The 26,759-nt window shown below is 37.4% G+C and overlaps 1 protein-coding gene and 2 pseudogenes across 1 annotated transcript; all 3 read right to left on the reverse strand.

Moving 5' to 3' along the window:
* Positions 1-527: 527 nt before the first annotated feature.
* On the reverse strand, positions 528-1,472 carry LOC140516957 (olfactory receptor 8J2-like). Its single transcript, XM_072627787.1, has one exon. It carries the CDS (start codon positions 1,470-1,472, stop codon positions 528-530), a length of 945 nt encoding a protein of 314 aa, XP_072483888.1.
* Positions 1,473-11,471: 9,999 nt separating this feature from the next.
* On the reverse strand, positions 11,472-12,178 carry LOC140516975 (olfactory receptor 8J2-like; annotated as a pseudogene).
* Positions 12,179-24,048: 11,870 nt separating this feature from the next.
* On the reverse strand, positions 24,049-26,315 carry LOC140516978 (actin-related protein 3 pseudogene; annotated as a pseudogene).
* Between the last annotated feature and the right edge of the window lie 444 nt (positions 26,316-26,759).

The following is a 26,759-nucleotide window of genomic DNA, read 5'->3' on the forward strand; positions in this document are numbered from 1 at the left end:
AAGCTAGAGTATCATTAGAACATTCAAAAAATAAAAATCAATAATCACGTGGTTTTAAACAGATTTGTGAAACTCAGGTTCTCTGATAAAATGCATTTATAGCCCCATTTCCTCTGCCTGCAATGCTACACAATCCTATCACTATCCATAATCAGTAGGATGTAAAAGGATCCCCAAGAGATTAAGAAGATGAGCTTCTCAGTACAGCATCCTCTGGTTTCCATATAGGATCTGATTTTCCTTCATTCTTGACTATTTTGTGATTATTCTCTCAAGCTTATTTTTCCCCTCCTGACTTGCTTTCATACTGTCTCTTTTCTAGACTCGACTATTCTTAATCATGGGCTACTAGATTTCTGCTTTCATTTCTGTCCTGATACATTATATAGCTTATTTTCTTTTTGTTTAATTAATGTATCTCCGCTTGGTTGCCTTTCATTCCGGGCAACGTACGGTTTGTCCCCATCACACTCTTTCAACTCCAGTCTAGAATTGTGAACATCTAGATTTACTCAATATTTGTCAAATTACATGCTTTTAAAAGTTTTGAAAGGCTTGATGAAGACTCTCCTCGCAGCCTCCTTCACATCTTTGTTCCTCAGGCTATAGATCATAGGATTCAGCATAGGGATCACTAGTGTGTAATGCACTGAAGCCATTTTATCAGTATTTAAGGAATGGTTTGACTGGGGCTGCAGGTACATGAAAAGAAGTGTCCCATAGAAAACAGTGACAGCCATCATGTGGGAAGCACAGGTGGAAAAGGCTTTCTGTCTCCCTTCTGCTGAGCGCGTCCTCACGATGGCCAAGATGATGCGGAAGTAGGACACTAGGACAATTTTCATGGAAAAGAAGAGATTAGTAGCTGAAGAGATATAGACTACTGTTTCTGGCATATTGATACAAGAGCAAGATAAAGCTAATAAAGGCACATTATCACAATAAAAATGATTAATGACATTGGAACAGTAGGACATGGAGAAAACACAAGAGGTGACTGTCAGTGCTGTTGAGAAGCTATAAATATATGTAAGGACAACAAGTAGGATGCAAATCTTCCTTGACACCACAACCATGTATAATAGAGGATTACAAATAGCCACATAGTGGTCATAGGCCATGACAGCCAACATGAAAATCTCAGCCACAATGAAGACTAGGAAGCCTCCATGCTGAGTTGCACATCCATAGTAGGAAATGGTTTTCTTCTCTAACAAGAAATTGACGAGCATCTGGGGAGCAATGACAGTTGAATTACCAAGGTTGATGATAGCCAAGTGTCTAAGGAAAAAATACATAGGAGTTTGAAGTTGAGAATCTATACTAGTGAGTGTGATGATTCCCACATTTCCAGTCACTGTCACTGCATAGTTTACTACGAAGATGAAGAAGAGTGGAACTTGAAGCTCTGGACGTTCTGAGACTCCAATGAGAATGAATGTGGTCACATGGGAGAGATTTCCTGATGCCATTTCTGATGGATTTCACCTGCTATGGGAATAAATGGAAAAATCGTTTAGAATGCCAAGGATGGTTTTTATAGAACTTGTATCTCAAGGAAGCCACAATATCCTGGGATTAAGTTTTCTTTTTGTTTTATTAACTGTCTGCAGAAACCTGTCTTAGATTTGGTGAGATAGTTTACCTGATACCTGAACTATTGAGAGGGGTTCCAAAGAGCTGATGGTTAAAATTTCAATGTGAGAATTTAAACCTTGAAATTAGCAAAAAGCATTATTTTGCTGTAGAATATCTAGATTTGAGGATAGAGGAAGAAGTTAATGATGAAGATTAAATTTAAAAGTTCATATTGAGCACAGCCTCTCTACCAACACAGCTAGCTAGATGAGAAAATAATGTAAGGTGTTTGTCATATTTAATTCTCTGATCATTGAGTTAAGAAAAAAATAACTTTATAGACTGAAAGTTCATATTTTCCTTGCTATCTCTCACACATAGAAGTGTGCTAAGCAAATAGGAACTGGTAAGTAAATACTTCTGAGACACAGCACTTAAATTGTACAGAAATATTACAGAAAGTTTTTCCCAATCCCCCTTAATTTCTGTACCTATTCTCTGTTTATAATCTACTATTTATCCTTTCTATGCCTTTACTGGCTTTCACGTTGTCGCCCTCATTTGAGCATATCTATCTGTCTATCTATCTGTCTGTCTATCTATCACCTATCTATCTATCTATCTATCTATCTATCTATCTATCTATCTATCTATCTATCTATCTATCTATCTATCTATCTATCTATCTTTCTATCTATCTATCTATCTATCTATCTATCTATCTATCTATCTGTCTGTCTATCTATCTATCTATCTACCTATCTATCTATTTATATTGGGCAATTAGAAAATATCTTGACTAATAACTGGCTCTTAACGACTATATTGACCAACTGACTGACAATTCTCTCCCTTCTGAGGAGACCAATCATAATTTTAAGCTCTATTGGTGCCATTTGTCAAAACAAGAATTGCCATGGGGGATAAACGTAGGAATTTCAGCAAATTCATACTTAATATTATGATGGGTATCCCACAGAAGCAGCAGGATATGACATTGACGTATCACCAGAAATTCAGGAAGATATTTGAGACCCAAGCAAAATGTCCTCATCAAGCCAAAACAAAGCTGAAAATTCCTAATTTCTCTTTTCTTATGATACAGAAGTGTCCCATCATTTCTCAATACTTCTAATATTATTCCTCTGACTCATTACAATTGCATTCTTAGTTGTGAAATTCTGTCTCGTGGAGACTAGTCCTCTTATCTCATAATCATTGTACTTCATGCTTGGAAGGATGGAAATGGTAATCCTCCCTCTGAAACCCAAATCCCTAAACAGATGAAATCGTTCTCATTTTTTCCTGTCCTTTTTACACGGTCCTTTTCTTCTTTTAGAAGGTCACCTGGACCTAGTCTGAGATAAGTATAATCATATTATAGAATGTTCTCTCTTGTAACAAACAGGGGTTAGGTAGAGAGTGGGAGAACAATTACCACAAATTCACTTAAATCATTATGTGTCATCACGTGTGGGACACGACGTCTTTGCCCAAATTTACCTGGCATGCCAAACTAAGCATGCCAGAAAATTCAAACCTGTTCCATCAGAATATTAAAAAAAGGCTTCTAGGATTCGACTTTACAGAATCTCTAAAAGATACACAATACCTACAAAAAACATGCTTATAGTAGTATCCACTCCTGGAGGGATATTTAACCTCTAAGGAACCTTCAGTTCAGCTATTGCTCCAACACAGATAATTTGTTGCAACTACTTGGCAAAATACATTATGACTATTTTCACCTATGAACCACTCAATGCTTTGTCTGGATTGTTCATTATTTCCTAATGCATACTCAATACTCTAGTATCAATTGTGTTGCATTTAAATATATTCAGCTTTCGTTTGCCTGATTAATATGTAATTCTGTCCCGTTCAGATCATATTTTACCTGTCTCCCTCCTTGGGACTGCCTGAACATGTATCACACTAGGTGTATTTAAAAAATGCATTGTGTCAAATTCTCAGGCAAAATGTGAGAGTCAAAATTCTTCCCCTTACCTATCAAATATAGCTTTCTTTAATCCAATGCAAATTGTTAGATTCCACAGAGTACAGTAGTTGTTATTTTGTCAGTTTTCAGTTGTGTCTGACTCTTGGTGACTCCATTTGGGTTTTACTTGGAAAAGATACTGAAGTGATTTGTCATTTCCTTCTGCAGTTTATTATACACATGAGACAACTCAGTCGAACAAGGTGAAGTGACTTCCTTAGGTTCACAAAGTGAATAAGTATGAGGGCATTTTTGAATTAAGGGAGATGATTCTTCCTAACTCCTGGCTGGGCCATCAAGTTCTCCTTAGGACACAGTATTTTACCATTAGCCCAGGTAGTCAAGAGTTTCTAATTCCTTCTGATGTCATTTGAGAGAAACAATGATGGAAATGGATTCAGAGTCAGGAATTTCTACTGTGACTGTTAATCAAGCTTGGACAAAGTTAAAATTTCACTCCTTTTTTACCTCTGATTAATTGTGTGATCCATCTTGAGTTGGTTAAATTCTCAGTATTCCAGACAGTTCTCCAAGAGTTGCACATGTATTGAAGGAAATCTGTACAGAGTTGAAAAGAAAATCTCAAGAAAAATAATAAAAGTTCACAGTATTTTTCTATTTTAACATGAAAACTTATTTTCTAGAAAAGGAATTTGAATAGATTTGCGCTCATCCAAGCGCCATGGAGACAGAAAAATATAAGACACTTCAGACTTTACATTAATGACTGTCTATGCAACAGAATGCTAGCTTGATTAGCACATAGAAGGATCCTTTGATTTTGAGCACATTGTTCTGCTCTGATAAAATAAATAAATCAGAAAAAAGTACATTGGGATAGTGCAGCCTACCTGTTGAGGTGGAAAGCTGTGCCCTGAGCTCATATGGCCCAGCTCAATGAATTTTACTGGGGTTTTTACTTGTTCCTGAAGCATCTGGAGCACTCTAAATAGTAATAAATTACATGTCTCCAGCCTCTTAAAATTCATCAAAAAACCCTCCAATATACAGAGCCTTCCCCAGGGGAATAAAGGAATACTAGGTACTCATTATTAAAGTCTCTTTCCATCATCCTGCTCCCCAAGTGAATAAGTTAAAATAATTTGAGAATTATAATTATTTCTTGTACAATTTTTTTTCTGGTGGAACATTGCCAGGAATTATTTTTAACACACAGAAAAATTTTGTCCCAATAGTGCAGTGTTAGCTTTCCTAGAACCTCTTCTAGCTAGTATCATCCTCAATATTTTTCACTTATCCCCATTGTTGCTCTCACTTTCCCTAACTTCTTGGGTTACCCTCTCCCATTTCTCTCTTTGAATTTTACCATCATTTAGTAAATTCATATTTGTGAATTAAGAATATATTTGATATTTTTCCAATTTCGAGGGTGTTTCATTGTTAATGATCACATGACTGAAGTAGTATAACTTATGAGTCAATCAATTGCCATCAACAAAGAACATAAGGATAGATGAGAAATAATCAACCTAATGAAGGCAGTAGAATTAAAGAGAAATTAGACAAAGTAGGAAGAGCTACTCTCCAAATTAATGATTCTTCTTCCCTGGGGAAGAACACTACCCCCCCCCCGTCCCAATCAGAGTCATCACTCTGGGCATATTCTCTCAGCACCTCTGCTGAGCTACATTTCAGAAAATATAATCTTTACTTTTGGAGAGGGAAATGCCAAACCCCTCCTGCATATTTGCCAAGAAATCTCCAATTTGCATCATAAAGAGTCAGACATGACTAAAATGTCTGAACAACAATAATCTTTGCTCTGACCTCTATGCTGATGTACTATTAATGTAGAAAGTGTTTATATGTAGGTATGGGTATATTAGTGGGGTGGCATAGAGATTCCAAAAATGAGCATATCACTACCATCCCTTGACTAGTGGGTACAACACCCTTTCCCAATTCTGGCAGCAACTGCAACAAGAATTACAAAACTATCCCAGAATTTCTTTCCAAAAAAAACCAAAGCACCAGGGAGGACGTTCCCTGAAAGGAAAGCTTTTTTTTTTTTTGCTTTTTTTCTCTTTTTCTTCTAATAGAACATTTTAAAAGGAGGTTTTGAATATGGTTTCTGAATAACACTCAACACACCTATCTCCTAGGGTTTAGCTACATTTTTACCAAATGATCTCCAAATTTCTGAACCTGTTCCCAGATTCTCCTCTTATCCTCAATGGTACAGCAGGTCTAGAAGAAGATGTGCAAATGTCCCCAAGAAAGCTTGAATTGAAGAGATATATCCCTATAGCCCTCAGTAAACTTAGTGGGATCATCAGAGTATCAACCTAGTTTCTCTTTAAACCGAGTGAGGTCTGAAACGAACAAACGGACTTGAACCCTCATCCCACTGGGCAAGGCAGCTACTTCCCTTAGAAGACAAAGCCATGAAAGCATAGCAGAATTCAGCCTTCAAGGAAGGGAGATAGGAAGTCTCACTTCTTGTGAGAAAAGGGGTAGGGAGTGAGGGCCGAACTGAATTGGACTTCAAAGCAAGGGGAAAGATCTGCTGCACCTGAGGAGCACGAGGGATCAGAAAAGGAAATAGTATGTATGAGACAGAAACTATAAAAAGGGGACCAGAAGAGAAAGGAAAGGGAATGAGGGAAAAGAGGGAGTGTTCAAGGTAAGGGGTTTGGGGCGTGGGAAGCAGGGGAAGTGTTGGGGAAAGCAGAAAGTGGCTGGAAAGAAGTAGAAACAGCCAGAGTAGGTGGGGAAGAGGCAACTGGGAGAGGGGCAGGGAAGGGAGTAGGGGAAAGTGTGAGAACAGAGGCAGGGAAGAGGGCAGGGCTGAAGCTTTGAGGACTATAAGCAGGGGATCATTTAAAATATCAAGTTGCTTCCCATTCCCCTTTTGTGTGGTGCCTCTAGCTACAAGCATCTTACCATGTTTTCTGAGAATGTGGTACCAAAAGAGTTAGATGAAGGCCATTATGTAAGATATTTCCATCCATTTCCCTTCTCAGCAAGAGCATAAATCGAGCTGTAACAAAGGACTGTATTGCAAAGATCCACGAATGGGCTTGAGTCTTGATTCTCGAGGCCAAACTGTGTTTAAAAGAACATAGGCCATTTCTTAAGTTCCTTAGAGAAATTGAATTTATTCCAATTTCTTAAAAGACAGCCCAAGGGTTAATTTTTGGGAATTGAAAAGGATTGACCCATCATGAGCATGACAGCTGGGAATCCTTCCATAAAAGAGCATCCAATCAAACAGTTTTCCCTGACTTTTCCCAATTCTCTAGGGTTCCAGAGAATTGGACACATATTTCCATACAGGTTGTCCCCTATACCTTAGAAGGTGTTCCTGGGTCTGAGTCAGCCTAGTAACTGTCTGAACTGAATGAAACCTGAGAGCTCAGATGCAAAAAGCACCTTCAAGACTTTCTATGTCCTTGGAGAGTGATCTCAACTGCAGAGCAAGAAAGAGGTAAAGAATGAGAGAGGGGGCTTATGTCCCTTCAGGTCTTGGCTAGAGGAGAGCTTGAGATTTTGCAGTTTTCCAATGAGGAAAGCATATGTTTTGGTCCAAGGGTCTGGAACATTCTGCAATGCACGGGTAAAAGGCACAATTCTGTGTTGAAATACTTAAAGCACTCAAACCTTCTTTCAGTCCAAGAAGTGAATTTATTAAAACACTGGTTGGTGTGGACAATATTCCTAGTGAGTATATACATTTGGTAGGGAAAAGACTGATATATTTAAAGGGAAAAATATTGTAGAAGTATTTGGATGGGATTAAAGAGTGGTGAATAGCCTGGAGTGGTTTGGAGGTAACAGAAAGGGGGTTGGATGGGATTAGGCAGTGTCAAGTAAGCTAATTAAGCAATCAAAGTGGTTTGGGGTAGCCCAGGTACTTTGAGCAGGGGCAAAGCTGTGACTGAAATGTATGGGAAAATTCAGGGACTAGATGGGATATAAGAGAAAATGAAGGATTGAGCTGGGTTGGGGACCACAATGAAAAGACAGTTGAAATGATCATACTGGGATGATCCCATGCCTCAGTTGAATACCAGGGATCTGAGTTCAGTGGTTGGATTCCTGAAATTCCTTGTAATGTCCAAGGGTGAAGTGGTGCAGATTCTAAACCCCATCAGTATTACTTCTTTTAAGTAATCTTAAACATCTAGAAGTCACTCTCCTTCTTTACACAATGAGAGAGATATATTGCATGACCTCAAAGGCCAATTCACCTCTAAATTTATGACATGGCCATACCAGTGAATGGAAACCTGGCTAAAGAGTAAGGAATATCTAAGTTCAAGTCCAAACTCAAACATTGACTAGCTATATGACTTTGGGCAAGTCATTTAAGGTGTGCATGACTCAGTTTCTTTATCTGTAAAATGTAGACAGTAACAGCACCTGTCTCCCAGGGTTGTTGTGCTTTGTGAACCTTAAAGTACTATATAACCAACAGCTAGAGCAGAAAAGGAGGCAAGCTATTGTATGGAGCACATTCAATCTAGAAAGAACACTTGTTGAAGGCAGGAAAGCACTTACTTTATTTTACATTCTTGTGAATGTGCAGCTCCCTAAAGGAGCATGATTGCTAAGGCTAATACAAGGCTATTTATTTCCTGTTCCCAACTCAAATTCCCCCCACCCCTTGTTCCTCATTGGCTGGATGCAACATCCTGAACCGCCTGTTCGAGGTTCTTCTAGATATGTTCCTCCTCTCTTGTCATGCATCACATGTGCATTTAAATCAGCTGACTCCACTCTACGGTTGTTTTGGATACTATTAACCAGCCTATAAAGCATGTGTACAAACTTCTGACCTTTTATTTGATCAGAAGCCTGCTTCTTCGGTTGTTTTGGATACTATTAACCAGCCTATAAAGCATGTGTACAAACTTCTGACCTTTTATTTGATCAGAAGCCTGCTTCTTCCACACCACAACTCTGCCTGGAACCAGTTACTCCTGATTTATATCCTGTTATCTTTCCTGCAAAGCTGGATGTGTAGTGTTTATCCTGTGGAAAGAAAAGTCTTCTTTTGTTTCTCACACAACTCATTTTACACTTGAGGAGGATGAAAAGACCCACAAACAGCTATCTGTCTTGATTTTCCGTGTGTGCATCTTTGTAGAGTTAAGTAATTTAGCCAAGGTCATAAAGAAAAGAAGTAACAAATCCAAGATGAAGACTCTCATCATAGGATTTAAAACTAAGTATTCTTTCCTCCACAAAAAAAAAAAAAAAAAAAAAAAAAAATTGTTTCCAACAATCTTGGTTCCCTGATCTCAGAACATAATTCTGTTGAGTGTTAGGGTGCATAGGACCCCAAAATACTGACTTGTTGGGTTCTGCCTGAATGAATTTGACATAAATTTTCTTTCAGTCAAAGATAAACAAAGTTTAACATCTGCTATATTATGTTAACTCTTTAGAAGTCTCATCATTTCTGACCCTTGTATTGACAAGTGGGTCAGACAGAATCAGAGCTAGATTGAATCTGAGCGCCTCCATGAAGAGAAGAAAGATCTGATATACAGAAAGATTGTCGGAGGTATCTAGGGATGGTCTAGTTGCATGGGAGGATGGGTTTGAGGAAGAGTCTAAGGCGGATCTTGATGGGACTGAGGTGACTAGAGGTCAGAACACAGAGAGTGAGATTTTGATGGGCTCAAGAGTAGGAAATAGTTGAGGACATCCTGAGGTAACAGATAATGGAGAGCTAGGCTAGGTTAAGGGTACATTATAGAATCAAGGAGGGGAAATAGCCAGAGGCAATCTGGAGGTAACAGTAAATTGAGGGTTAGGGTAGGTTTAGAGTACTAGTTTTGGGGATGAAAAGCCAGATTAAGTGGTAAGATTCAAGCAGATTTCAAGGGAGTTCCCAGAGTCTGTACCCCATCAGTTGTACTTTTTTTCTCTCAGAGAATTAATCCTTTTGAGAATTTCTCTCAGTCATCCGAATTGATTTTGTATACAGTGATAATTTTAACTACCCACAAAGATTAGCAATTTAAAAATTAAAGAAAAAAAACAATAGCCACATCAATTCTGGCAGCAACTGCAACAAGAATTACAAAACTATCCCAGAATTTCTTTCCAAAAAAAACCAAAGCACCAGGGAGGACGTTCCCTGAAAGGAAAGCTTTTTTTTTTTTTTTTGCTTTTTTTCTCTTTTTCTTCTAATAGAACATTTTAAAAGGAGGTTTTGAATATGATTTCTGAATAACACTCAACACACCTATCTCCTAGGGTTTAGCTACATTTTTACCTACTTCGTAGTTTTTCAAATGTGTGCTCAAAAATTTCAACCCATTTCTGCACACAAATAAAAAGTACATACTAACTTTTAAATATAATTTACATTTTTAACACGGAGTATAAACAAAAACTCAAAACTTGTATTATAATGATTGTCAAACTCAGTTGACTGAGTCAGACATTGCCCCCAATTCCAAGACCCATGAATTGCCTGAGGCTGACCCTACATTATCGCTTCTAGTCTTAGACTGTTTTGTAAATGTTCTAAACCTTCCACTCCAGGATTCCCAAGCTTTCTCTAAGGACTTTCAGTAATTATGCAAAACAACTTACCTTGTGAAAACCACAGAATATTAAAATCCCCTCCCACCAGCAGCTTGGTCATCCCTTCTGCCTAACCACTCTCACATGCAGCCAAGGCATTCCCTTTGTCTGACACCTCCCGCCTGTGGCTTTGTCATTCCTTCCCCCCTGTTCCCAGCTGCCTCCTCAGTTACCCCAGTACTATCTGTGTTACACCCCAAACTGCAGCTCTCTTGCCTCAAAGAAAGACCTAATTTTCGCTCTATTGGCTGTTTCCTCTTGGATTCAAGTTGACATGATTTATTTTTGATGATGCCTAAATTCTCATATAGAATATTTAAGTATGAATGGTGACACACCTGTGGGTCCTGGCTTCAACACACCCTTTTGTGCTTTCCACTCATTAATCCTTTAGGTTCACAGATTTCTAAAATTCTTCTTGCTAATAGATAGTGGGAGGGTACTTGCTGTTAAGGTCCAAATGTCTAAGTTTTATTATAAACTTAGAATTTTTTTGTTGTTGTGTTGTTATTGAGTCATTTCATTTTGTTCAACTTTCCATGAGTCATTTGGGATTTTCTTGTTTGCTATTATATTGGAGTGGTTTGTCATTTCCTTCTCCAGTTCATATATTCTGTTTGGACCTAGTTGTTTGCAAGTTGCTTTCTCCATTAGATTGTGAGATTACCAATACCAGTGACTATCTTTTGCTTCTCTTTTCATCCTGAAATTTTAGCTCAGTGTCTAGCATATAGTTAGTACTTGATAAACACTTATTGACTAACTGAAGTATGGTAAAATGACATTTAAATTTCAGGTTATAGCAACAGATTTAAACGAAAATTAAGAATCATTAGATCAATCAAAAAATTAAAAAAAAACCAATAAGCATGTGGTTTAAAGCAGATTTCTGAAACTCAAATCCTCCTACAACATATTTACAGCCCCATGTCCCCCACCTGCACAATTCTATAGCTACTCATATTCAGTAGGATGCAAAAGAATTCCCAGCAGGATAACATGAACTTCTCAGTACACCATCCTCTGGTTTTCCAAGTGATGTGATTTTTCTTCATTCTAGATTCTTTTCTGATATATCCAGAAGTTTATTTTTCCCCCTCCTAACTTGCTTTCATACTACCATTATTCTAGACTCTTGACTATTCTAACTCAAGGATGACCAGATATCTGCTTTCATTTCTGTTCCAAGACATTTTTATAGCTTTTTTCTTTTTTTAAATTAATTTATCACTGCATATCTGTATTCTATCCCTGGTAATTTACTGTTTGTTTCCATCACAAACCTACTATACCTCCCTTGCATTAAGAATGTCCAGATTTATTCAAATATTTGTCAAATCACGTTTTTAAAAGTTTGGCAAGGATTGGTGAGGATTCTCTGCACAGCCTCCTTCACATGCTTGTTCCTCAGGCTATAGATCGTAGGATTAAACACGAGGATCACTAGTGTATAAAACACTGAAGTCACTTTATCAGTATTTAATGAATGGTTTGACTGGGGCTAGAGGTATAAGAAAAGGAGTGTCCCATAGAAAACAGTGACAGCCATCATGAGGGAAGCACAAGTGGAGAAGGCTTTCTGTCTCCCTTCTGCTGAACGTATCCTCAGGGTAGCCAAGATGATGTGGAAGTAGGACACTAGGATAATTTTCATGGAAAAAGAAAGGATGGCAGCTGTAGAGATAAAGACTATTGTCTCTGCTATATGAGTACTAGAATAAGATATAGCTAACAAAGGTACATTATCACAATAAAAATGATTAATGAAATTGGAAGAACAGTAGGACAATGAAAAATCACAAGCAATGACTGTCACTGCTGTTGAGAAGCTATAAATGTATGTAAGGACAAGTAGGATGCAAATCTTCTGTGACAACATAATCGTGTATAATAGATGATTGCAAATAGTCACAAGCGCTCGTAGGCTATGGTAGCCAATATGAAAGTCTCGGCAATAATGAAGACTAAGAAGCTTCCAAGTTGAGTCGCACATCCATAGTAGGAAATGGTTTTCTTCTCTACTAATAAATTAATCGACATCTAGGGAGTAATGACAGTGGAACTGTCAAGGTTAATGATAGCCAAGTATCTAAGGAAAAATACATGGGAGTTGGAAGTTGAGAATCTATAGTAGTGAATGTGATGATTCCCACATTTCCAGTCACTGTCACTCCATAGATTGCTAAGAAGATGAAAAAGAGGAGAACTTGAAGCTCTGGATAATCTGACACTCCAGTGAGAATGAAAGTAGTTACATAGGAGAGATTTCCTGGAGTCGTTTTTGATTGGTGTCAACTGCTATAGGAAAAAATGGGGAAAAAGGTTTAGAAGCGAAGTATGATTCTTTTAGATCTTGTATCTCAAATAAATCACTATATACTGGGATCAAAGTTTATTGTTGAAAATGATGTTTTGTTTTGTTTTTGGTCTTTGGAGAAACTTGTCTTAGATTTGGGGATATATGTTAAAATCCCTCTGGAATCCAAGTCTCTAAAACAAAGGTAGAGATCTCTTTTTTTCCCATTTTACATGATTTTTTTCTTCTTCTCAAAGAAGGTCACTTTAACCAAGTTTGAGATAAGCAGGAAGCATTTTATGGAATATTATCAATTATTTTAACAAGCACTGATTAAGTAGGGAATGGGAGAAAAATAATCACAAATTCCATAAACCATTATGTGTCACCATCTGTGGGACACTGTAAGACTTTGTCCAAATCCACTTGACTCATCCAAGCATCCCAGAAAATGTAAGCCTTTGATCATCAGAACATTAGAAACAGGCTCCTAGGAACCTCTAATGTCTACACAAGACCTACAAAAACATTCTTATAATATCGTACACTCCTGGATGGATATTTAACTTCTGGGGAAGCTTAAGTTGACCTATTTCTCCAATTTAAATAATTTATATCCATCTGCTTGGCACAAACATCATGGCTGTTTTCACCTATGAATGGTTCAATGCTTTGTCTGCACTGTTCATTGTTTCCAAGCACATAATCAGTCCTCTAGCATCAATTATTTTGAATCTAACTATATTCAGCTTTCATTTTCTTGATTAAATTTTAAGGATGTAATTCTGTCTCATTCAGATAGTATTTTATCTGTCCCCCCTCCTCAAGACTGCCTGCACATATATCGCATTAGTAGTACTCAAAGAATGCGATACCATGGGGTCAACACACCGGGAAAAATGTAATTGAGAGTCAAAATTATTCCCCTTAACTATCAAATATATCTTTCTTTAACCCAACGCAACTCGTTAGATACCCTAGGCCAAAGAAGTTTTTGTTTGGTCAATTTTTAGTTGGGTCAGATGCTTGGTGACCCCATATGGGATTTGCTTTTCAAAGACACTGGAGTGATTTGCCATTGTCTTCTCCAGTTCATTTTACAAATGAGGAAACTGAGGCAAAGAGAGTTAAGTGACTTGTTCAGGTTGACACAGAAAATAAGTATTAGGGCAGATTTGAATTCAGAGAGATGAGTCTTCCTGACTTCTGGCTGGACAGTGTCATCAAGCTGCTCCTAGGGTACAGTACTCTACCATTAGTTCAGGTAGTCAAGAATTCCTAATTCCTTCTTTCCCTTCCTTCTGATGTCATTTGAAAAACACAATGATAGAAACGGATTCAGTGTCAGAAAGTCCTGTTATGACTGGTTATCAAGCTAGGACAGAGCTCAAAATTCATCTCTAATCCCTCTTTACCTCCTCTAGTTATCTGTGTGATCCAGCTGGAGTTGATTACTCTCTCAATATCCGAGACAGTTTTCTAAGAGTGTGAAGAAATATTGTAGATATGTTGAAGTAAATCTGTAGAGTTGAAAAAAGAAGTTCAAGATGAAAACAATAAAAGTTCAACAGCTATTTTTTTTTTATCTCAAGCTCATAACTTGTATTCTAGAAGAGGGATTTGAACAGTCTTCCATCCTTTGGCTCATCAAGGCAACATGGAGACAGAAATAGCATCGCAAACGTCAGAGTGATGAATGTCTATGCAACATAATGCTAACTTGATTAGAATCTTAATTGTTACTTTGATTTTGATCACAATGTTTTGTTCAGGTTAAAAAAAAATGTCAGAAACCAGAATAATGGAGTAATACAACCAGCCTGTTGAGGAGAAAAACTGTACACTGAGCTTGTGTGAACCACCCTCATGAACTTTGTTAGGGTTTTGGCTTGCTCCTGAAGCATCTGGAGCCCTCTGATCAGTAATAAATTACATGTTGCCAGCCTTCTATGTTTGAGAAAAAAAATCTTCAATATACCAAGCCTTCCCCAACGGAACAAAGGAATACTAGGGACTCATTACTGAGGCCTCTTTACATATCATCCTGCTCCCCAAGTGAATATACAAAAAAGTATGGGAATGACAGTTATTATTGGTACATTTTATTCTGATGGAATATTATCAGGTTTGATTTTTAACACACAGGAAAAAAATCTGGCCCAATAGGCCACTGTTAGCTTTCTTAAACCCTATTCTAGCTGGTCTCATCCTACATATTTCTCATCTATTCCCACTACTACTGTCACTTCCCCTTTCTTCTTGGATTGCACTTTACCATTTCTCTCTTTGAACATTACCATCATTTAATAAATTAATATTTGTCACTTAAGAATCCTTGAGATATTTACTTACTCTCAAAGTTATGTCTCATTTTCCATGGTCACATGAATCAAGTAGTATAACTTATGTGTCAGTTGTCAACAACAAAGTATACAAAGGACAAATGAGTAAATATCAGGATAGTGAAAGCCTTAGAATTTAAGGGAAATTAGGCAAGTGACAAGAGCTACTACTCAGATGTATGATTCTTCTTCCAGCTCACTTGAAGTAGTAGTTCTCCTCTGTCCCAATCAGTAACATCTTTCTGGGTATTTTCTCTCAATACTTTTGCTAAGCTACAATTCATGAAAATATTATCTTTCCTTTTGGAGAAGGAAATGGCAAATCACTCCAGTCTCTTTGCTAAGAAAACCCCAACTGGAATCATGAAGAGTTGGACATGACTAAAATGACCGAACAACAGCAACAACGATCTTTGTTTTGACATCTTTATTAATATATTGTTGGTGCAAGAATGGTTTCTCTCTGGGGAATGGGCCTACAAGAGGGAGAGGAGAGAGAGTATAAAATTAGCTTCTCATTAATATACGTTTTTTCTTAAAGACAAAAATGTTTCAAAGGATAAAAGAACAAACTGGGCTTTGTTAATATCTTGTCAGCTTAAATAATTCAGAGGAAGTAGAATTAAGATGGCAGAGTAGAAGCCATGACCTGTTTCAGCTCCCCACTCACAACCCTCAAAATACCTGTTAAAAAGAAACGCTGAACAAATTCTAGAGCAGCAGAAGACACAAAATGATAGAGAGAAATAGATTTCCAGGCCAAGATAATCCAAAGGGCCAATAGGAGGGGATCTATTGTAACAGGCCCAGTGTGCACAGAGCTGGCATAGTCGGGACTACTGGAGCAGGCTTCAGGGCACTGAATCACTGTGCAAGGGTTTCCAGAGTCCTCAACTCACAAATGCCAAAGACAGATTAAAAGATCAGTGGAATAGTTCTGTCAGCTGCTTGAGAGAAGAACTTGGTCACACTCTAGCCCCAACTACAGGGTGGAGTCACCTAATGCTGCAGTTGAACTTTCTAGAACTTTCTGCTTACAGACCTTGGAGGAATTAAGAGACTTAGCTGGGTCTCAGACTTGAATGGCAGCCCTGGGGCAAAGATGAGTGCTGGTTTGATGGAGTTGGTGGGGCTATGGAGAGGGAATCTTACTCACAGCCCAGGGAGGAGTAAACACCTCTCCTTTCATCATACCACTTTAGAGGAACACAAAATTTACAGGTTCCTGGCAGCTCTGAAAGCAGCTGCACAAAGTCCCTAAAACTTGGGCTAGTACAGCCTCCACTTAGCAAGGAGTTCAAAGGTCAAGCAATTGTCTGGGAAAATAAAACTATAGAAAGTTACTTTCATGGTGAAAAGGTATTTTCTTATGATGAGGAAGATCAAAGTGCACAACTAGAGGAAGACAGCAAGGACAAGCCTCCTATATGCAAAATCTCCAAGAAAAATATAAAATTTGCTCAGGCCATGGAAGAACTCAAAAAAGATTTTGAAAATCAAGTAAGAGAAGTGAGGAAAAATTGGGAAGAGAAAGAGGAGCAATGCAAGAAAATCAAGAAAAATGAATAGCTTGCTGAAGGAGACCCCCCCCCCAAAATAGTGAAAAAAATAACACCTTTAAAAACAGACTAACCCAAATGGAAAAACAGGTCCAAAAACAATGAGGAGCATAAAGCCTTAAAAAGCAGAATTGACCAAATGGAAAAGAAAGTCCAAAAGCTCACTGAAGAAAATAATTCCTTTAAAACTAGAATGGAGCAAAGGGAAGCCAATGACTCATGAGAAATCAAGAAATTATAAAACAAAGCCAAAAGAATAAAAAATAGAAGACAATGTGAAATATATCACTATAAAAACAACTGGCCTGGAAAATAGATCCAGGAGACATCATTTAAAAATTATTGGTCTACCTGAAAACCATGATCAACAAAGAGCCTAGACATCATCTTTTAAGAAATTATCAAGAAAAACTGTCCTGACACTCTAGAACCAGAAGGCAAAATCGAAATGGAAAGAATTCAGGAAACACCTGCTGAAAGAGATTCCAAAAAGAAAACTTATCGGAATACTGTAGCCAAATTCCAGAGTTCACAGGTCAAGGAGGAAAATATTACAAGCAACTAGAAAGAAACAATTGTGGAAATATAATCAGTATAACCCAGGATGTAGCAGCTTCGACAACAAGGGATCGAAGGGCTTGGAATATGATACTCTAGAGGTCAGAGGAGCTAGAATTAAAACCAAGAATCACCAATCTAACAAAACTGAGTATAATATTTCTTGGGAAAAATAGAATTTCAATTAAATAGAGGATTTCCAAGCTCTCTTGTTGAAAAGACCAGAAATGAGTAGAACCTTCAAATACAAGAATCAAGAGAAACATGAAAAGGTAAACAGGAAAGAGAAGCCATAAGGGAGTCGTTAATGTTGAAGTTTTTACATTTCTCTGTGGAAATATGGTATTTGTAACTCAACTGACCTTTCTCAGAACTAGGGTAGTTAGAGGGATATATGTATGCATGTATTTATGTAAGAGTGTATTATATATGTGTAGGCAAATGTATAAGTATGTATTTGTGTATTTGTGTATGTGTGTATGTGTGTATCTATGTATACACACATATATTTATACAAAAACATATATATGCATATACATTTATACATATATATATACACAAATATTTGTGTACTTATATATGTATGTGTGTGTGTGCATGCATGTGTGTGTGTAGACAGAGGGCACAGGGTGATCTGAATTTGAAGAGGAAATACTTAAAAAATAAAATTTACTATTGAGTGGAATGTACTAGGAGTAAGAGAAAGGTAAAATGTAGCAAATCATCTCACAGAAAAGAGACAAGAAAGAACTTTTAAATTGGAGGGGAAAAGGAGAAGTGAGAAGAAATAAGTGAACCTTACTCTCATTGGATTTGGCTTACAAAATAACACACATTCAATTTGGTATGGAAATCTATCTTACCCTACAGGAAGGCAGAGGGGAAAGGAAGATAGGAGAGGGAGGATCATAGTAGGGGTGGCAGATTGGGACAAGGTAATCAGAATTAATCACTATTGTGGGGGTAAAGGTCAAAGGATAGAATGGAATGAATAGAGGGCAGGTCAAGTTTGAGGGAAATATGGGAAGCTTTTACAACCTGACTGCTATGAAATTGGTTTGCATGTTTACATGTATGATCTATATCTGTTTCCTTGCTTTCTCGATGATGGCAGGTGGGGAGGAATGAGGGAATGGAACTGAAAGCTTTAGAAATGAATGCTAAAATTATTTTTGAACTCAACTGGGAAGTAAGTTGTACAGGCAAGGTAGTGTAGAAATCTGTCTTGCCCTACAGGAAAATAGAGGGGAAGGGGATGGGAGAAGGGGGGGGGGGGGTTGATATGTGGGAGGTAAGATTTGGGAAAGAAGTGGTTTGGGTGTATGCTGTCTTGGAGTGAGGGGAGGGAAGAGGAGATGGGGAGAAAATTTGAAATTCACAATCTTGTGGAAGTGAATGCTGAAAAGTGAAAATAAATGAATAACTCTCAAAAAAATGAATAAATGATGGCAAATATGAAAGTGACAATGAGGAGAGGGAGGCATTCCAGGAAAGTAGAAAAAGTGTTAACAAAAGTGAGAATAAATGAAGAATTTTCAAGATTAGCGCACAGGGGAACTGGACAACAAATGGAAAATTTTTAAAAGCAAAATGTACGTGATTCAAGTCTACAGTCTTACACAAAATAGTTTTTGCATGTACTTTCTGCATTATAAAATTTACGATTTGAATTGTTCTAAAGTTCATAATAAACAGAAAATATACACTATGGTATATTATATAAATATATATGTTTATGTGAATTGTGAACCGTTTTGATCCCCACACTCACCTGAGAAAGGCATAAAACCTGGATTAGTGTAACAGAAAGCAAAGTACAAGATTTTGCTGCTGTTTTAGATTGAGTTTTAGCCAATTAAATGCCTTTGATTGAGTCTTCCCTTTGATTGAATCAATCAAATATCTTTTATTGGAAACAGAATTATATATATATATATATATGTATGTATATATATATGTATGTGTGTGTGTGTGTGCATGTACATATGTACGTATGTATGTGTATATACATGTGTATATATGTATATTGTATTGATTGGAGAGAGAAGAAAGTCACAAATAGAGCTGAGAGAAAAGAGAGAGAAGAGAAAGTGAGTGGGCTAGGGGAACTTGCATGTGGGGAGGCCTAACAGAAAGAATGTTTGTGATGTCAACACTCTATGGATCTGTGTTAATTCCTCAGATATAAGCCCTATCTGTTTATCTTTCTTGATTTTTCAAGCAGGAGCCTGTAACTTTCCACATGGAAGACAGAACAAAAACATTTATGCAGACACTGGAAAACCAAATCCATCATAATAACAAAAATCTATACATGATAATGATGCAGAGAACAAGACCAGCCCCAAGCCTTCTCCCTTCTAGGCTTCCCACAAACCAGCTTCATTTAACAAAATCACAAGCAAGCTCTTTCACTCACGCTATTCTGAAGCCTGCATTCCTCCTAGCTCTCACTGATCTCTCACTAATTTTCTCTCAGCTTTGCTTTAGGTCTTGCGCTTGCTGTTCCACCCCTTTCTGTTCCACTCATTCAGTAAACTCCTCCCACCACAGGCTCTATGTGACCCAGGCAGACACATGGATCTATTAATGAATATGAAAGATCTCCCCAGTTAAGTTACCATTACAGAGCCCTGTCTATTAGTCTGTGTTGATTTCTCAGACAGAAGTATTGTTTGTTGATGTGTGTTAATTTCTCAGAGAGAAGCCCTGTCTGTTAATCTTCATGAGTAAATTGAGATGATAGTGCTGGTAATGTGCATAATTGTCATTATAGTCCTGTTAAACTTTGTTTTCCTAGAAACAGAAGCTGCAGGAAGGAGCCTTTGGAGTCTGCTGCCAGGCGAAAGGAGGAAGAGTTTGGAGTGGAAGAGTCTCTGTGAACTGAGACAAGGAGCAGAAGCACAGAGCTGCCTGCGTGTAAACCCAGGCAAGACCTCGGAGCAGTCAGCCCATGGAGGAGGAGCTGTGGAGTTTGAAAATCAGCCTTGAGTCAAGAGGAGAGAGAACTTTACTTGGATACTGTGTTTTGATTAAGGAGATTGTGCTTACAGTGATCTAGGGATGGAGGGTGTGGCATTTTCTGCTACACCTTAAGGTTTCATCTGCTAGGGAAGACCCTTACCTGGGACCCTCTGACTTTGGGGATGCAAAGATATATGCTATGTGCCACATGACAACCTGAGTGTTATGAAACACATATATGTGTTAGATGATATGTTTTGCTTAAGGATGTTGCTATGAATGTTATGCTTTACTTTATTGAACAAAGTTTAGTTTATTGCTGAATAAATATTTTATTATACTGTGCAATTACACCACCAAAATCATTCACATCAGCAGTCCTAAGGTGTGCTACTGTGAGCGACTGGCTTTACAATTAGCCAATCAGGGGAAAGACATGAAGACATATCCCACTCAGAGCTTAACCCACCATAATGCTTTGTATTCTCTGGTGAAACACACAGGATTTAGCTTTTCTCTCTGAGTAAACCCAAAATGTACCACAAACTGTACATTCCTATGTCAGCAACTACAAGGTCAGATGAAGCTAATCAGGACCATTCTTCTGTTCATGACTGTCCAGGGCAGGATGCCTAAAACTGGGCACTATCTTAAGTAATGAGACTTTTCTTATCTTAGTATCTTACGGATACATGTTATTCTCTCTCTCTCTCTCTCTCTCTCTCTCTCTCTCTCTCTCTCTCTCTCTCTCTCTCTCTCTCTCTCTCTCTCTCTCTCTCTCTCTCTCTCTCTCTCTCTCTCTCTCTCTCTCTCTCTCTCTCTCTCTCTCTCCATCCAACTAGCTAGCTATCAGATAACTGGATAGATAGATATCTATGTCGATACACACACACAGAGACAGAAAGACAGGTAAATATTCATGTCAATAATACAAGAAATACAGGCATCCTGGATCTACAATTTCAATTAAATCCTTAATATTCTCTTATTCTATCACATTTGCAATCTACCCAATTAAAAAATTCCTTTCTTGTATTATGGATAACACAAATGGAGACTATAATTTTGGCTGACACAGGAATCCTGAGTAAGAGAGGGAAAGATGAGAGGGAATTACTCTGAAGTTATAAGGTTCCCTTTGTCTATATGTCCTTTGGCTCATTTTTTTTCACAGTGACTCTCCCATGTTTATCTTTATATGAATATTCTGCCAGCTTTAGGAGAAATAAACATGCACATACCGTCTAATTCCGTTTTTCTTTCTTAGAATGAACTCAGTAATGGTCAACAGGATGTACATATTTTATTTTAAAATATTTTACATGGATATGTATTGTATATAACTTATACGTATGTGTGATCTGTAAATGCAATGTACACATATGCATATATTTGTATATAGGTACAAACATGCATACATACAAACATGCATGCATATATCTTTGTTCTTTTTAACTCAGTTAGACCCAAAGGTTAAGGAAAATGAATATATATTCATAGTATATTTATATGTGAGAAACATGCTCATTCTAAAAAAGACAACATTTATTGTGAAGTTAGGAGACGTTTTATTCATTTTTACATTCATTACCCTGAATGAATAGGTAGTTTCTAATGGAGTTCATTTGTTCAGAAGAATGCAAATCTTTTTATGGCCTGTTTCCAATTCAAATTTCCTACCTGCTTCCCATTGACTGGGTAGTTCAGTGTTCGTAACTTCTCTGAAAAACTGGTAAGCCCCACCCTCATATGGATCTATCCTCTTGCTTATATTTCTTACTCTCTTTATACTTTTACTTAGTAAAAGAACAGCAAATCATAAATTCTTTTAAAAGAATTCCCCTTAATTGATAAGAGATCAAACCCAGCATGTTTTAAGTTTAAGTTAAGTTTTAATTAATGCAGGAAGCGAAATGAAATTCTCCTCTGGCCTTTGAAGGTGTGGATTTTATCTCAAGTAGAAGGAAGGAGTTGTTTGCCTTTAGATATGTTGATAAACAGGCACCCACATCCTTGTAGAGTGAGTGAAGTGTAATCAATATTCCCAATACTCACTTTCTAGTCTGTTTTCCTGCCATCCTCAGCAAATTCAAGACCTCTGGTATATTACATATTTTCTTGTAGAAAAAGTAGTTCAGTTCATCTCTTACATATATTACATACAATTTAAATAAAGCCCCATCTTGGTGTGAGAAGTGTTCTTGCTCTACAAAGAAGAATACTCATTGTGAAGCCAGGGAAGCTTATTTTATTTTACATTTATTTTACATTCATTGTGAATTGGTAACTCCCTAAAGGAATATATTTACTCAGACAAATGCAAGGCTATTTATTTCTTGTTTCTGATTCACATTCCCCTTCTCTCTACTCTCCATTGGCTAGATGGAAACTCCTGACCCATCCACTTCGTGTTCTCCTCCTTTATATGTTCCCTCTTCCTCATCATGTAGCGTACATGCATTTAAATTATCTTTCTAAGCTCGAGGGGTATGTTGTATAATATCAAACAGCTCCTTAAGCATGTGTACAAGCTTCGGACCTTTTACTTAATCAGAAGCCTGGTTCTGCTACGTCATACCTCCAATTAGAGTCAGTCACTTCTGACTCACATCCTGTTATCACTCCTGCAAAGTTGGGAGTAGTTCCTGATCCTGTGGAAATAGAGTTGCTTCTTTTGTTTCTCACATCGGCAAAATATCCAGTCTTTTCTACTCTTTGCCAATTAACATTGTCAAAGTTGAATCATCATCGTTAGTGCCTATGCCTCATGTTCAGTACAGTAGAATGTCAGAAAACTTAGAGCCTAAAGTGATCTTGTAGATGCTGAATGGTACACTAGAAAGAGCACTGGATTTGGAGGGGGTTAGTCTACATTCTGGCCCTGTAATCTGCACCTAGGTGAACTTGGACAAGTCTCCTCTACTTCGCTGTCCTCAGTTTCCTCACCTACAAAAATAAGAGGGGATGAATTGCTTAGTTGCCGTGGATTCCTCTAGATATATTGTCTTACCAATCAAATTTGTAGACCTCTCTCTAGACATTAACAGCGAACGTTGAGAGAATAATCTAATCTTCATATCATTAGAAACATACTAACTCTAAACAAAGAATAATAGTTGTGAAATCAGGAAGGCTTTTATTAATTTCTATGTTCATTCCATTCTGAATGAATGGTAGTTCCTAACTGACTGGTACACTTGCTTCAGACAAATGCAATGTTTATATAGCTTGCTTTCAATTCGACTTTCCCTCCTCCCTTCCATTGGCTAGGCATTTCAGGGTTTTACCACTCACTTGGATCACACTTCTCATTTTCTTTACAGAATGATATGATATGAATTCTTTTAAAGGAATTCCCTTAATTGATAAAGAGGCGAAACCCAGAATATTTTAGGCCCCTTCACCATTTACATAACAAGAGTAATGAAATTCTTCTCCAGTCTTTGAATTTGTGGATTTTATCTAAAGAGTTGTTGTCCCTTAGATATGTTTTTTTCACTGTTTATCCAATTTATTTCTAAACCACACGATCTTTGAAAAATGATTGCTACAAAGGATCCATGAAATACCTTCTATTAGCATTTACTCCCATTCTCAAAGAATGAAGTTTCACACACATTTAGTAAATTCTCACATTTCAGAATCATTCCAAATGAAAACTAGTTTTTGCTCCCAAATTCTGTACCTATACTAAAACATATTACAACTTTTTTAAAAAATTGGTCTTCATTTTTTGAATAGATTTACTTCAGTGTTCTAGCTATACATTATTTTCAAGGATAACACATTTTACGGTTCAAATATTGACATTTACTGATGCAGTCATACCACAGAACAAAAAGCTGTGTAAAATATTTCCCTTGTGTGGTCTTTTGTACATAACAAGTATAACTGAGTTCAAGATAATTTTTCCCACCCCACACACATTATGAAGATTTCAATTTCCACAATTTCAATAGAATGTAGAAGAAATCACATCTAATACACATAAAATGACATTATATTGCTTTTGAAAAAACATTAGAAAAGGTAGTTCAGCTTCAATTTCTTTTCTTTTCTTTTCTTTTTTTTTGCATGACCCAGAGATTTAAAAATGCAATGAAAATCTAACTTGCATGATATTGTTGGTGACTGGGGAAAAAATTTGAACTGTGAAAATTTATTATGCAAATGAACATATCAAATGTTGGTACAATTATCAAAATGAAAGCAGTTAATATTTTAGTTCTAAAATTACACACTTGTTTGTACAAAGCACATAAAAAATTCATCTTGCTAACTCAACTGTTGATTGTGAGGTCTTCAGAAAAGATTTATCATTTGGCTTGTAAGGATATTGAAGAGCTTCAAAAAAACATCAAAAGAAATTTTGTATCTTTATTAGAATGATGTTATGCTTAGTACACCAATTTTGGTATTCAGATTTGTTTTTTATCAGAAATGACACTACATAACTGCAATACTGGTCCAACAATCTTGTCTTTATTGTTAAAGCAAGAAACAAAATGAGAGTATTCAGAAAGTACTAGCAGACATCAGTTAATCCAAGATACTAGCTTTAATTTCAAAAAGCACTTGCAAAGACAATCAGACTTTTTTTGAATGGTTGAAATTTTTAATAACTAGAATAACATGAGTGTATAAGCAAGTGTCATGAGACTTTTGTTTTCAATGTGCCTTACAGTTGTTCTCTTTTTCTCAAATACGACAGTTTTTTACCTTTTTTCCTCAAAGGATAAAAAAGTATGAAATACAAACAAGCTCTTGCATTGTACACACTTGGAAGTATACAATTCAAGCGTTATAGAGCTATCTACATACCGTTAAATTCCATTAAATCTTGGAGAATCCATTAGTATACAAAATATCCAGTTACAGAAAGAACTAAAACCCATTTCTTTTTGTTACACACATATTCAAATATTGCCTAAAGTAAAACACTTTTAATCATTTTGGCTTTCTTCTACATTCCTAAGTTGATACATTTATTAAAATATTCCTTTTCAATTATGTTTGGTCTTTTCCTTGTCAAGTCAGTTTGCTATCTTAATAAGAGCCATACAGACAAAACAGGTAATCAGAAAGATGAGCTCTACCCCAACTCCCTAACTGCTATAACTATGAAGTCAATTTTAAGACATGACCCCAAACACTGGGTTGTGGAGGCAAATACTGGGTCCAGTGTCTTCGTAATCCTTTTTGGTATGGCATACTTGGTAGAACTCAGGTGTGGAATCCAGCATTGATCCCCTAAACCAATACTACATATCGCTGCATGTGGTGTGTAATGACTTGCAGGCTTGGACTTCAGTCTGCCACCACTTAATTCTTCACTTAGTTTCAGCCTTGCATCAACAGTTGTTCTCAAATTCCCTTGGAGTCTACGTCCAAAATCCCTGAACATGGTTGAACTCCCAGAGAGGACAATATTCTTGTAGAAAGGACGTCTGGTATCGATGGGACAATTCTGATTTACTTCATCTACTACCTCTGAGATAGGTTGTGTGAAGTCTGGATTAGCAAACTCTGGGTGAAAGAAGATTTCTGGACCCAGGAACCGCTCATAACCAAAGTCAATGGAAAATACTTCTTTTGAGATTGCACTGATTCCAGAATACTGTTTAATCCACTTTGACCCATCCGTATCAGACTTGCTAAATTATTTGACTAAATCTAGGCAGAGATAACTATAACGTTCCTTTACTGCCTTAGTTGTTTTCAGGAACTGTTCAGGAGGAATTCCTACCTCTCATTCTCTCAATAACTGCTGAATAAAATATGTTATATCTCTTCCAGAAATTGGCATGTGCTTGATACAGCTTCCAATATCATACCCTTCAGCCACTGGAATGACACGAGTGACACCATCTCCACTGTCTATAACTGTACCAGTCAGTGTCCACTCTCCTACTTGTCTTGATGTCCAAGATGCACCTAAAGCAAGGGCAGCCTGTACGGCTATGTATAGGCCTGGAACATTAAAGGATTCAAACATAATTTCAGCTGTATATTCCCTGTTTTCTGGTGTATTTAGAGGAGGTTCAGTCAAAAGAAAATAATGATCTTCAGGTTCTGCCCTTAGGTATTTAAAGACCACTTGTTCCATAAATCTCTCCATCAAGTCCCAATCTTCAACTATACCATGGCGGATTGGCCACTTTGTTGCATAAGTCGGCTTTTCTATTGCTTCATCCCCAATAAAGAAATCTAAATCATCAACACCCTTCATCACCCTCCTTTGTGCTTGATCTCTTACTTTTTCAGATTCCTTGATAGCAATACATGAGGGAATGATAAACTGTGGTTCCGTATTTCCAGCATTTCCAAGTTTTGTACACCCGGTGCCACAGTCCACCACACAGGCCGGCAGCCATCCCTTCATCTTCCTCCTCCTCCTCCTCTTGCTGCAGCTGCCACCGCCGTTGGGTCCGTGCTGGATGCGGGAAGGACGGGGAGCTGGCGACGAGGGCTATCTAACCATCCACAGCCAGGTTGGTCTCGCGCTCCTGGGAGGCAGAGAGGAAGCTACTTTAGACATGTTAATAAGCAGGCACCCACTTCCTTGTGGATTTCTAATATATAATTCATCTGCTCCCCAGTCTTCCCAACAAATAAAAGATTTCTAGTGCATTTCATATTCTCTTGTGGAAACAGAAGTTCTGTTCATTTCTTACAATATTAACATTAAAGCTGGATCAGTATGCTCCTTTCTTACTCCAGGCTTGCTACAGAACTGTTACTGAGTTTGATGTAGGAGAAATCTGATTCCAATCCCAGCTATGAAACTTCTTGCTAGTATAACTTCCATTACATCGTTTAAGTCATCTTGAAGTCACTCTCCTTCTTTGAAATATGAGGGAGACATATTTCATGACATTAAAGTCCCTTTCAGCTCCAATTTT

The sequence above is a fragment of the Notamacropus eugenii genome (assembly GCF_028372415.1).
Source record: "Notamacropus eugenii isolate mMacEug1 chromosome Y unlocalized genomic scaffold, mMacEug1.pri_v2 SUPER_Y_unloc_1, whole genome shotgun sequence".
In the NCBI taxonomy this organism is placed as follows: Eukaryota; Metazoa; Chordata; class Mammalia; order Diprotodontia; family Macropodidae; genus Notamacropus; species Notamacropus eugenii.

Bases quoted from the DNA above. Each gene is read 5' to 3' on its own strand.
- LOC140516957 (XM_072627787.1), bottom strand. From the start codon at position 1,472: ATGGCATCAGGAAATCTCTCCCATGTGACCACATTCATTCTCATTGGA.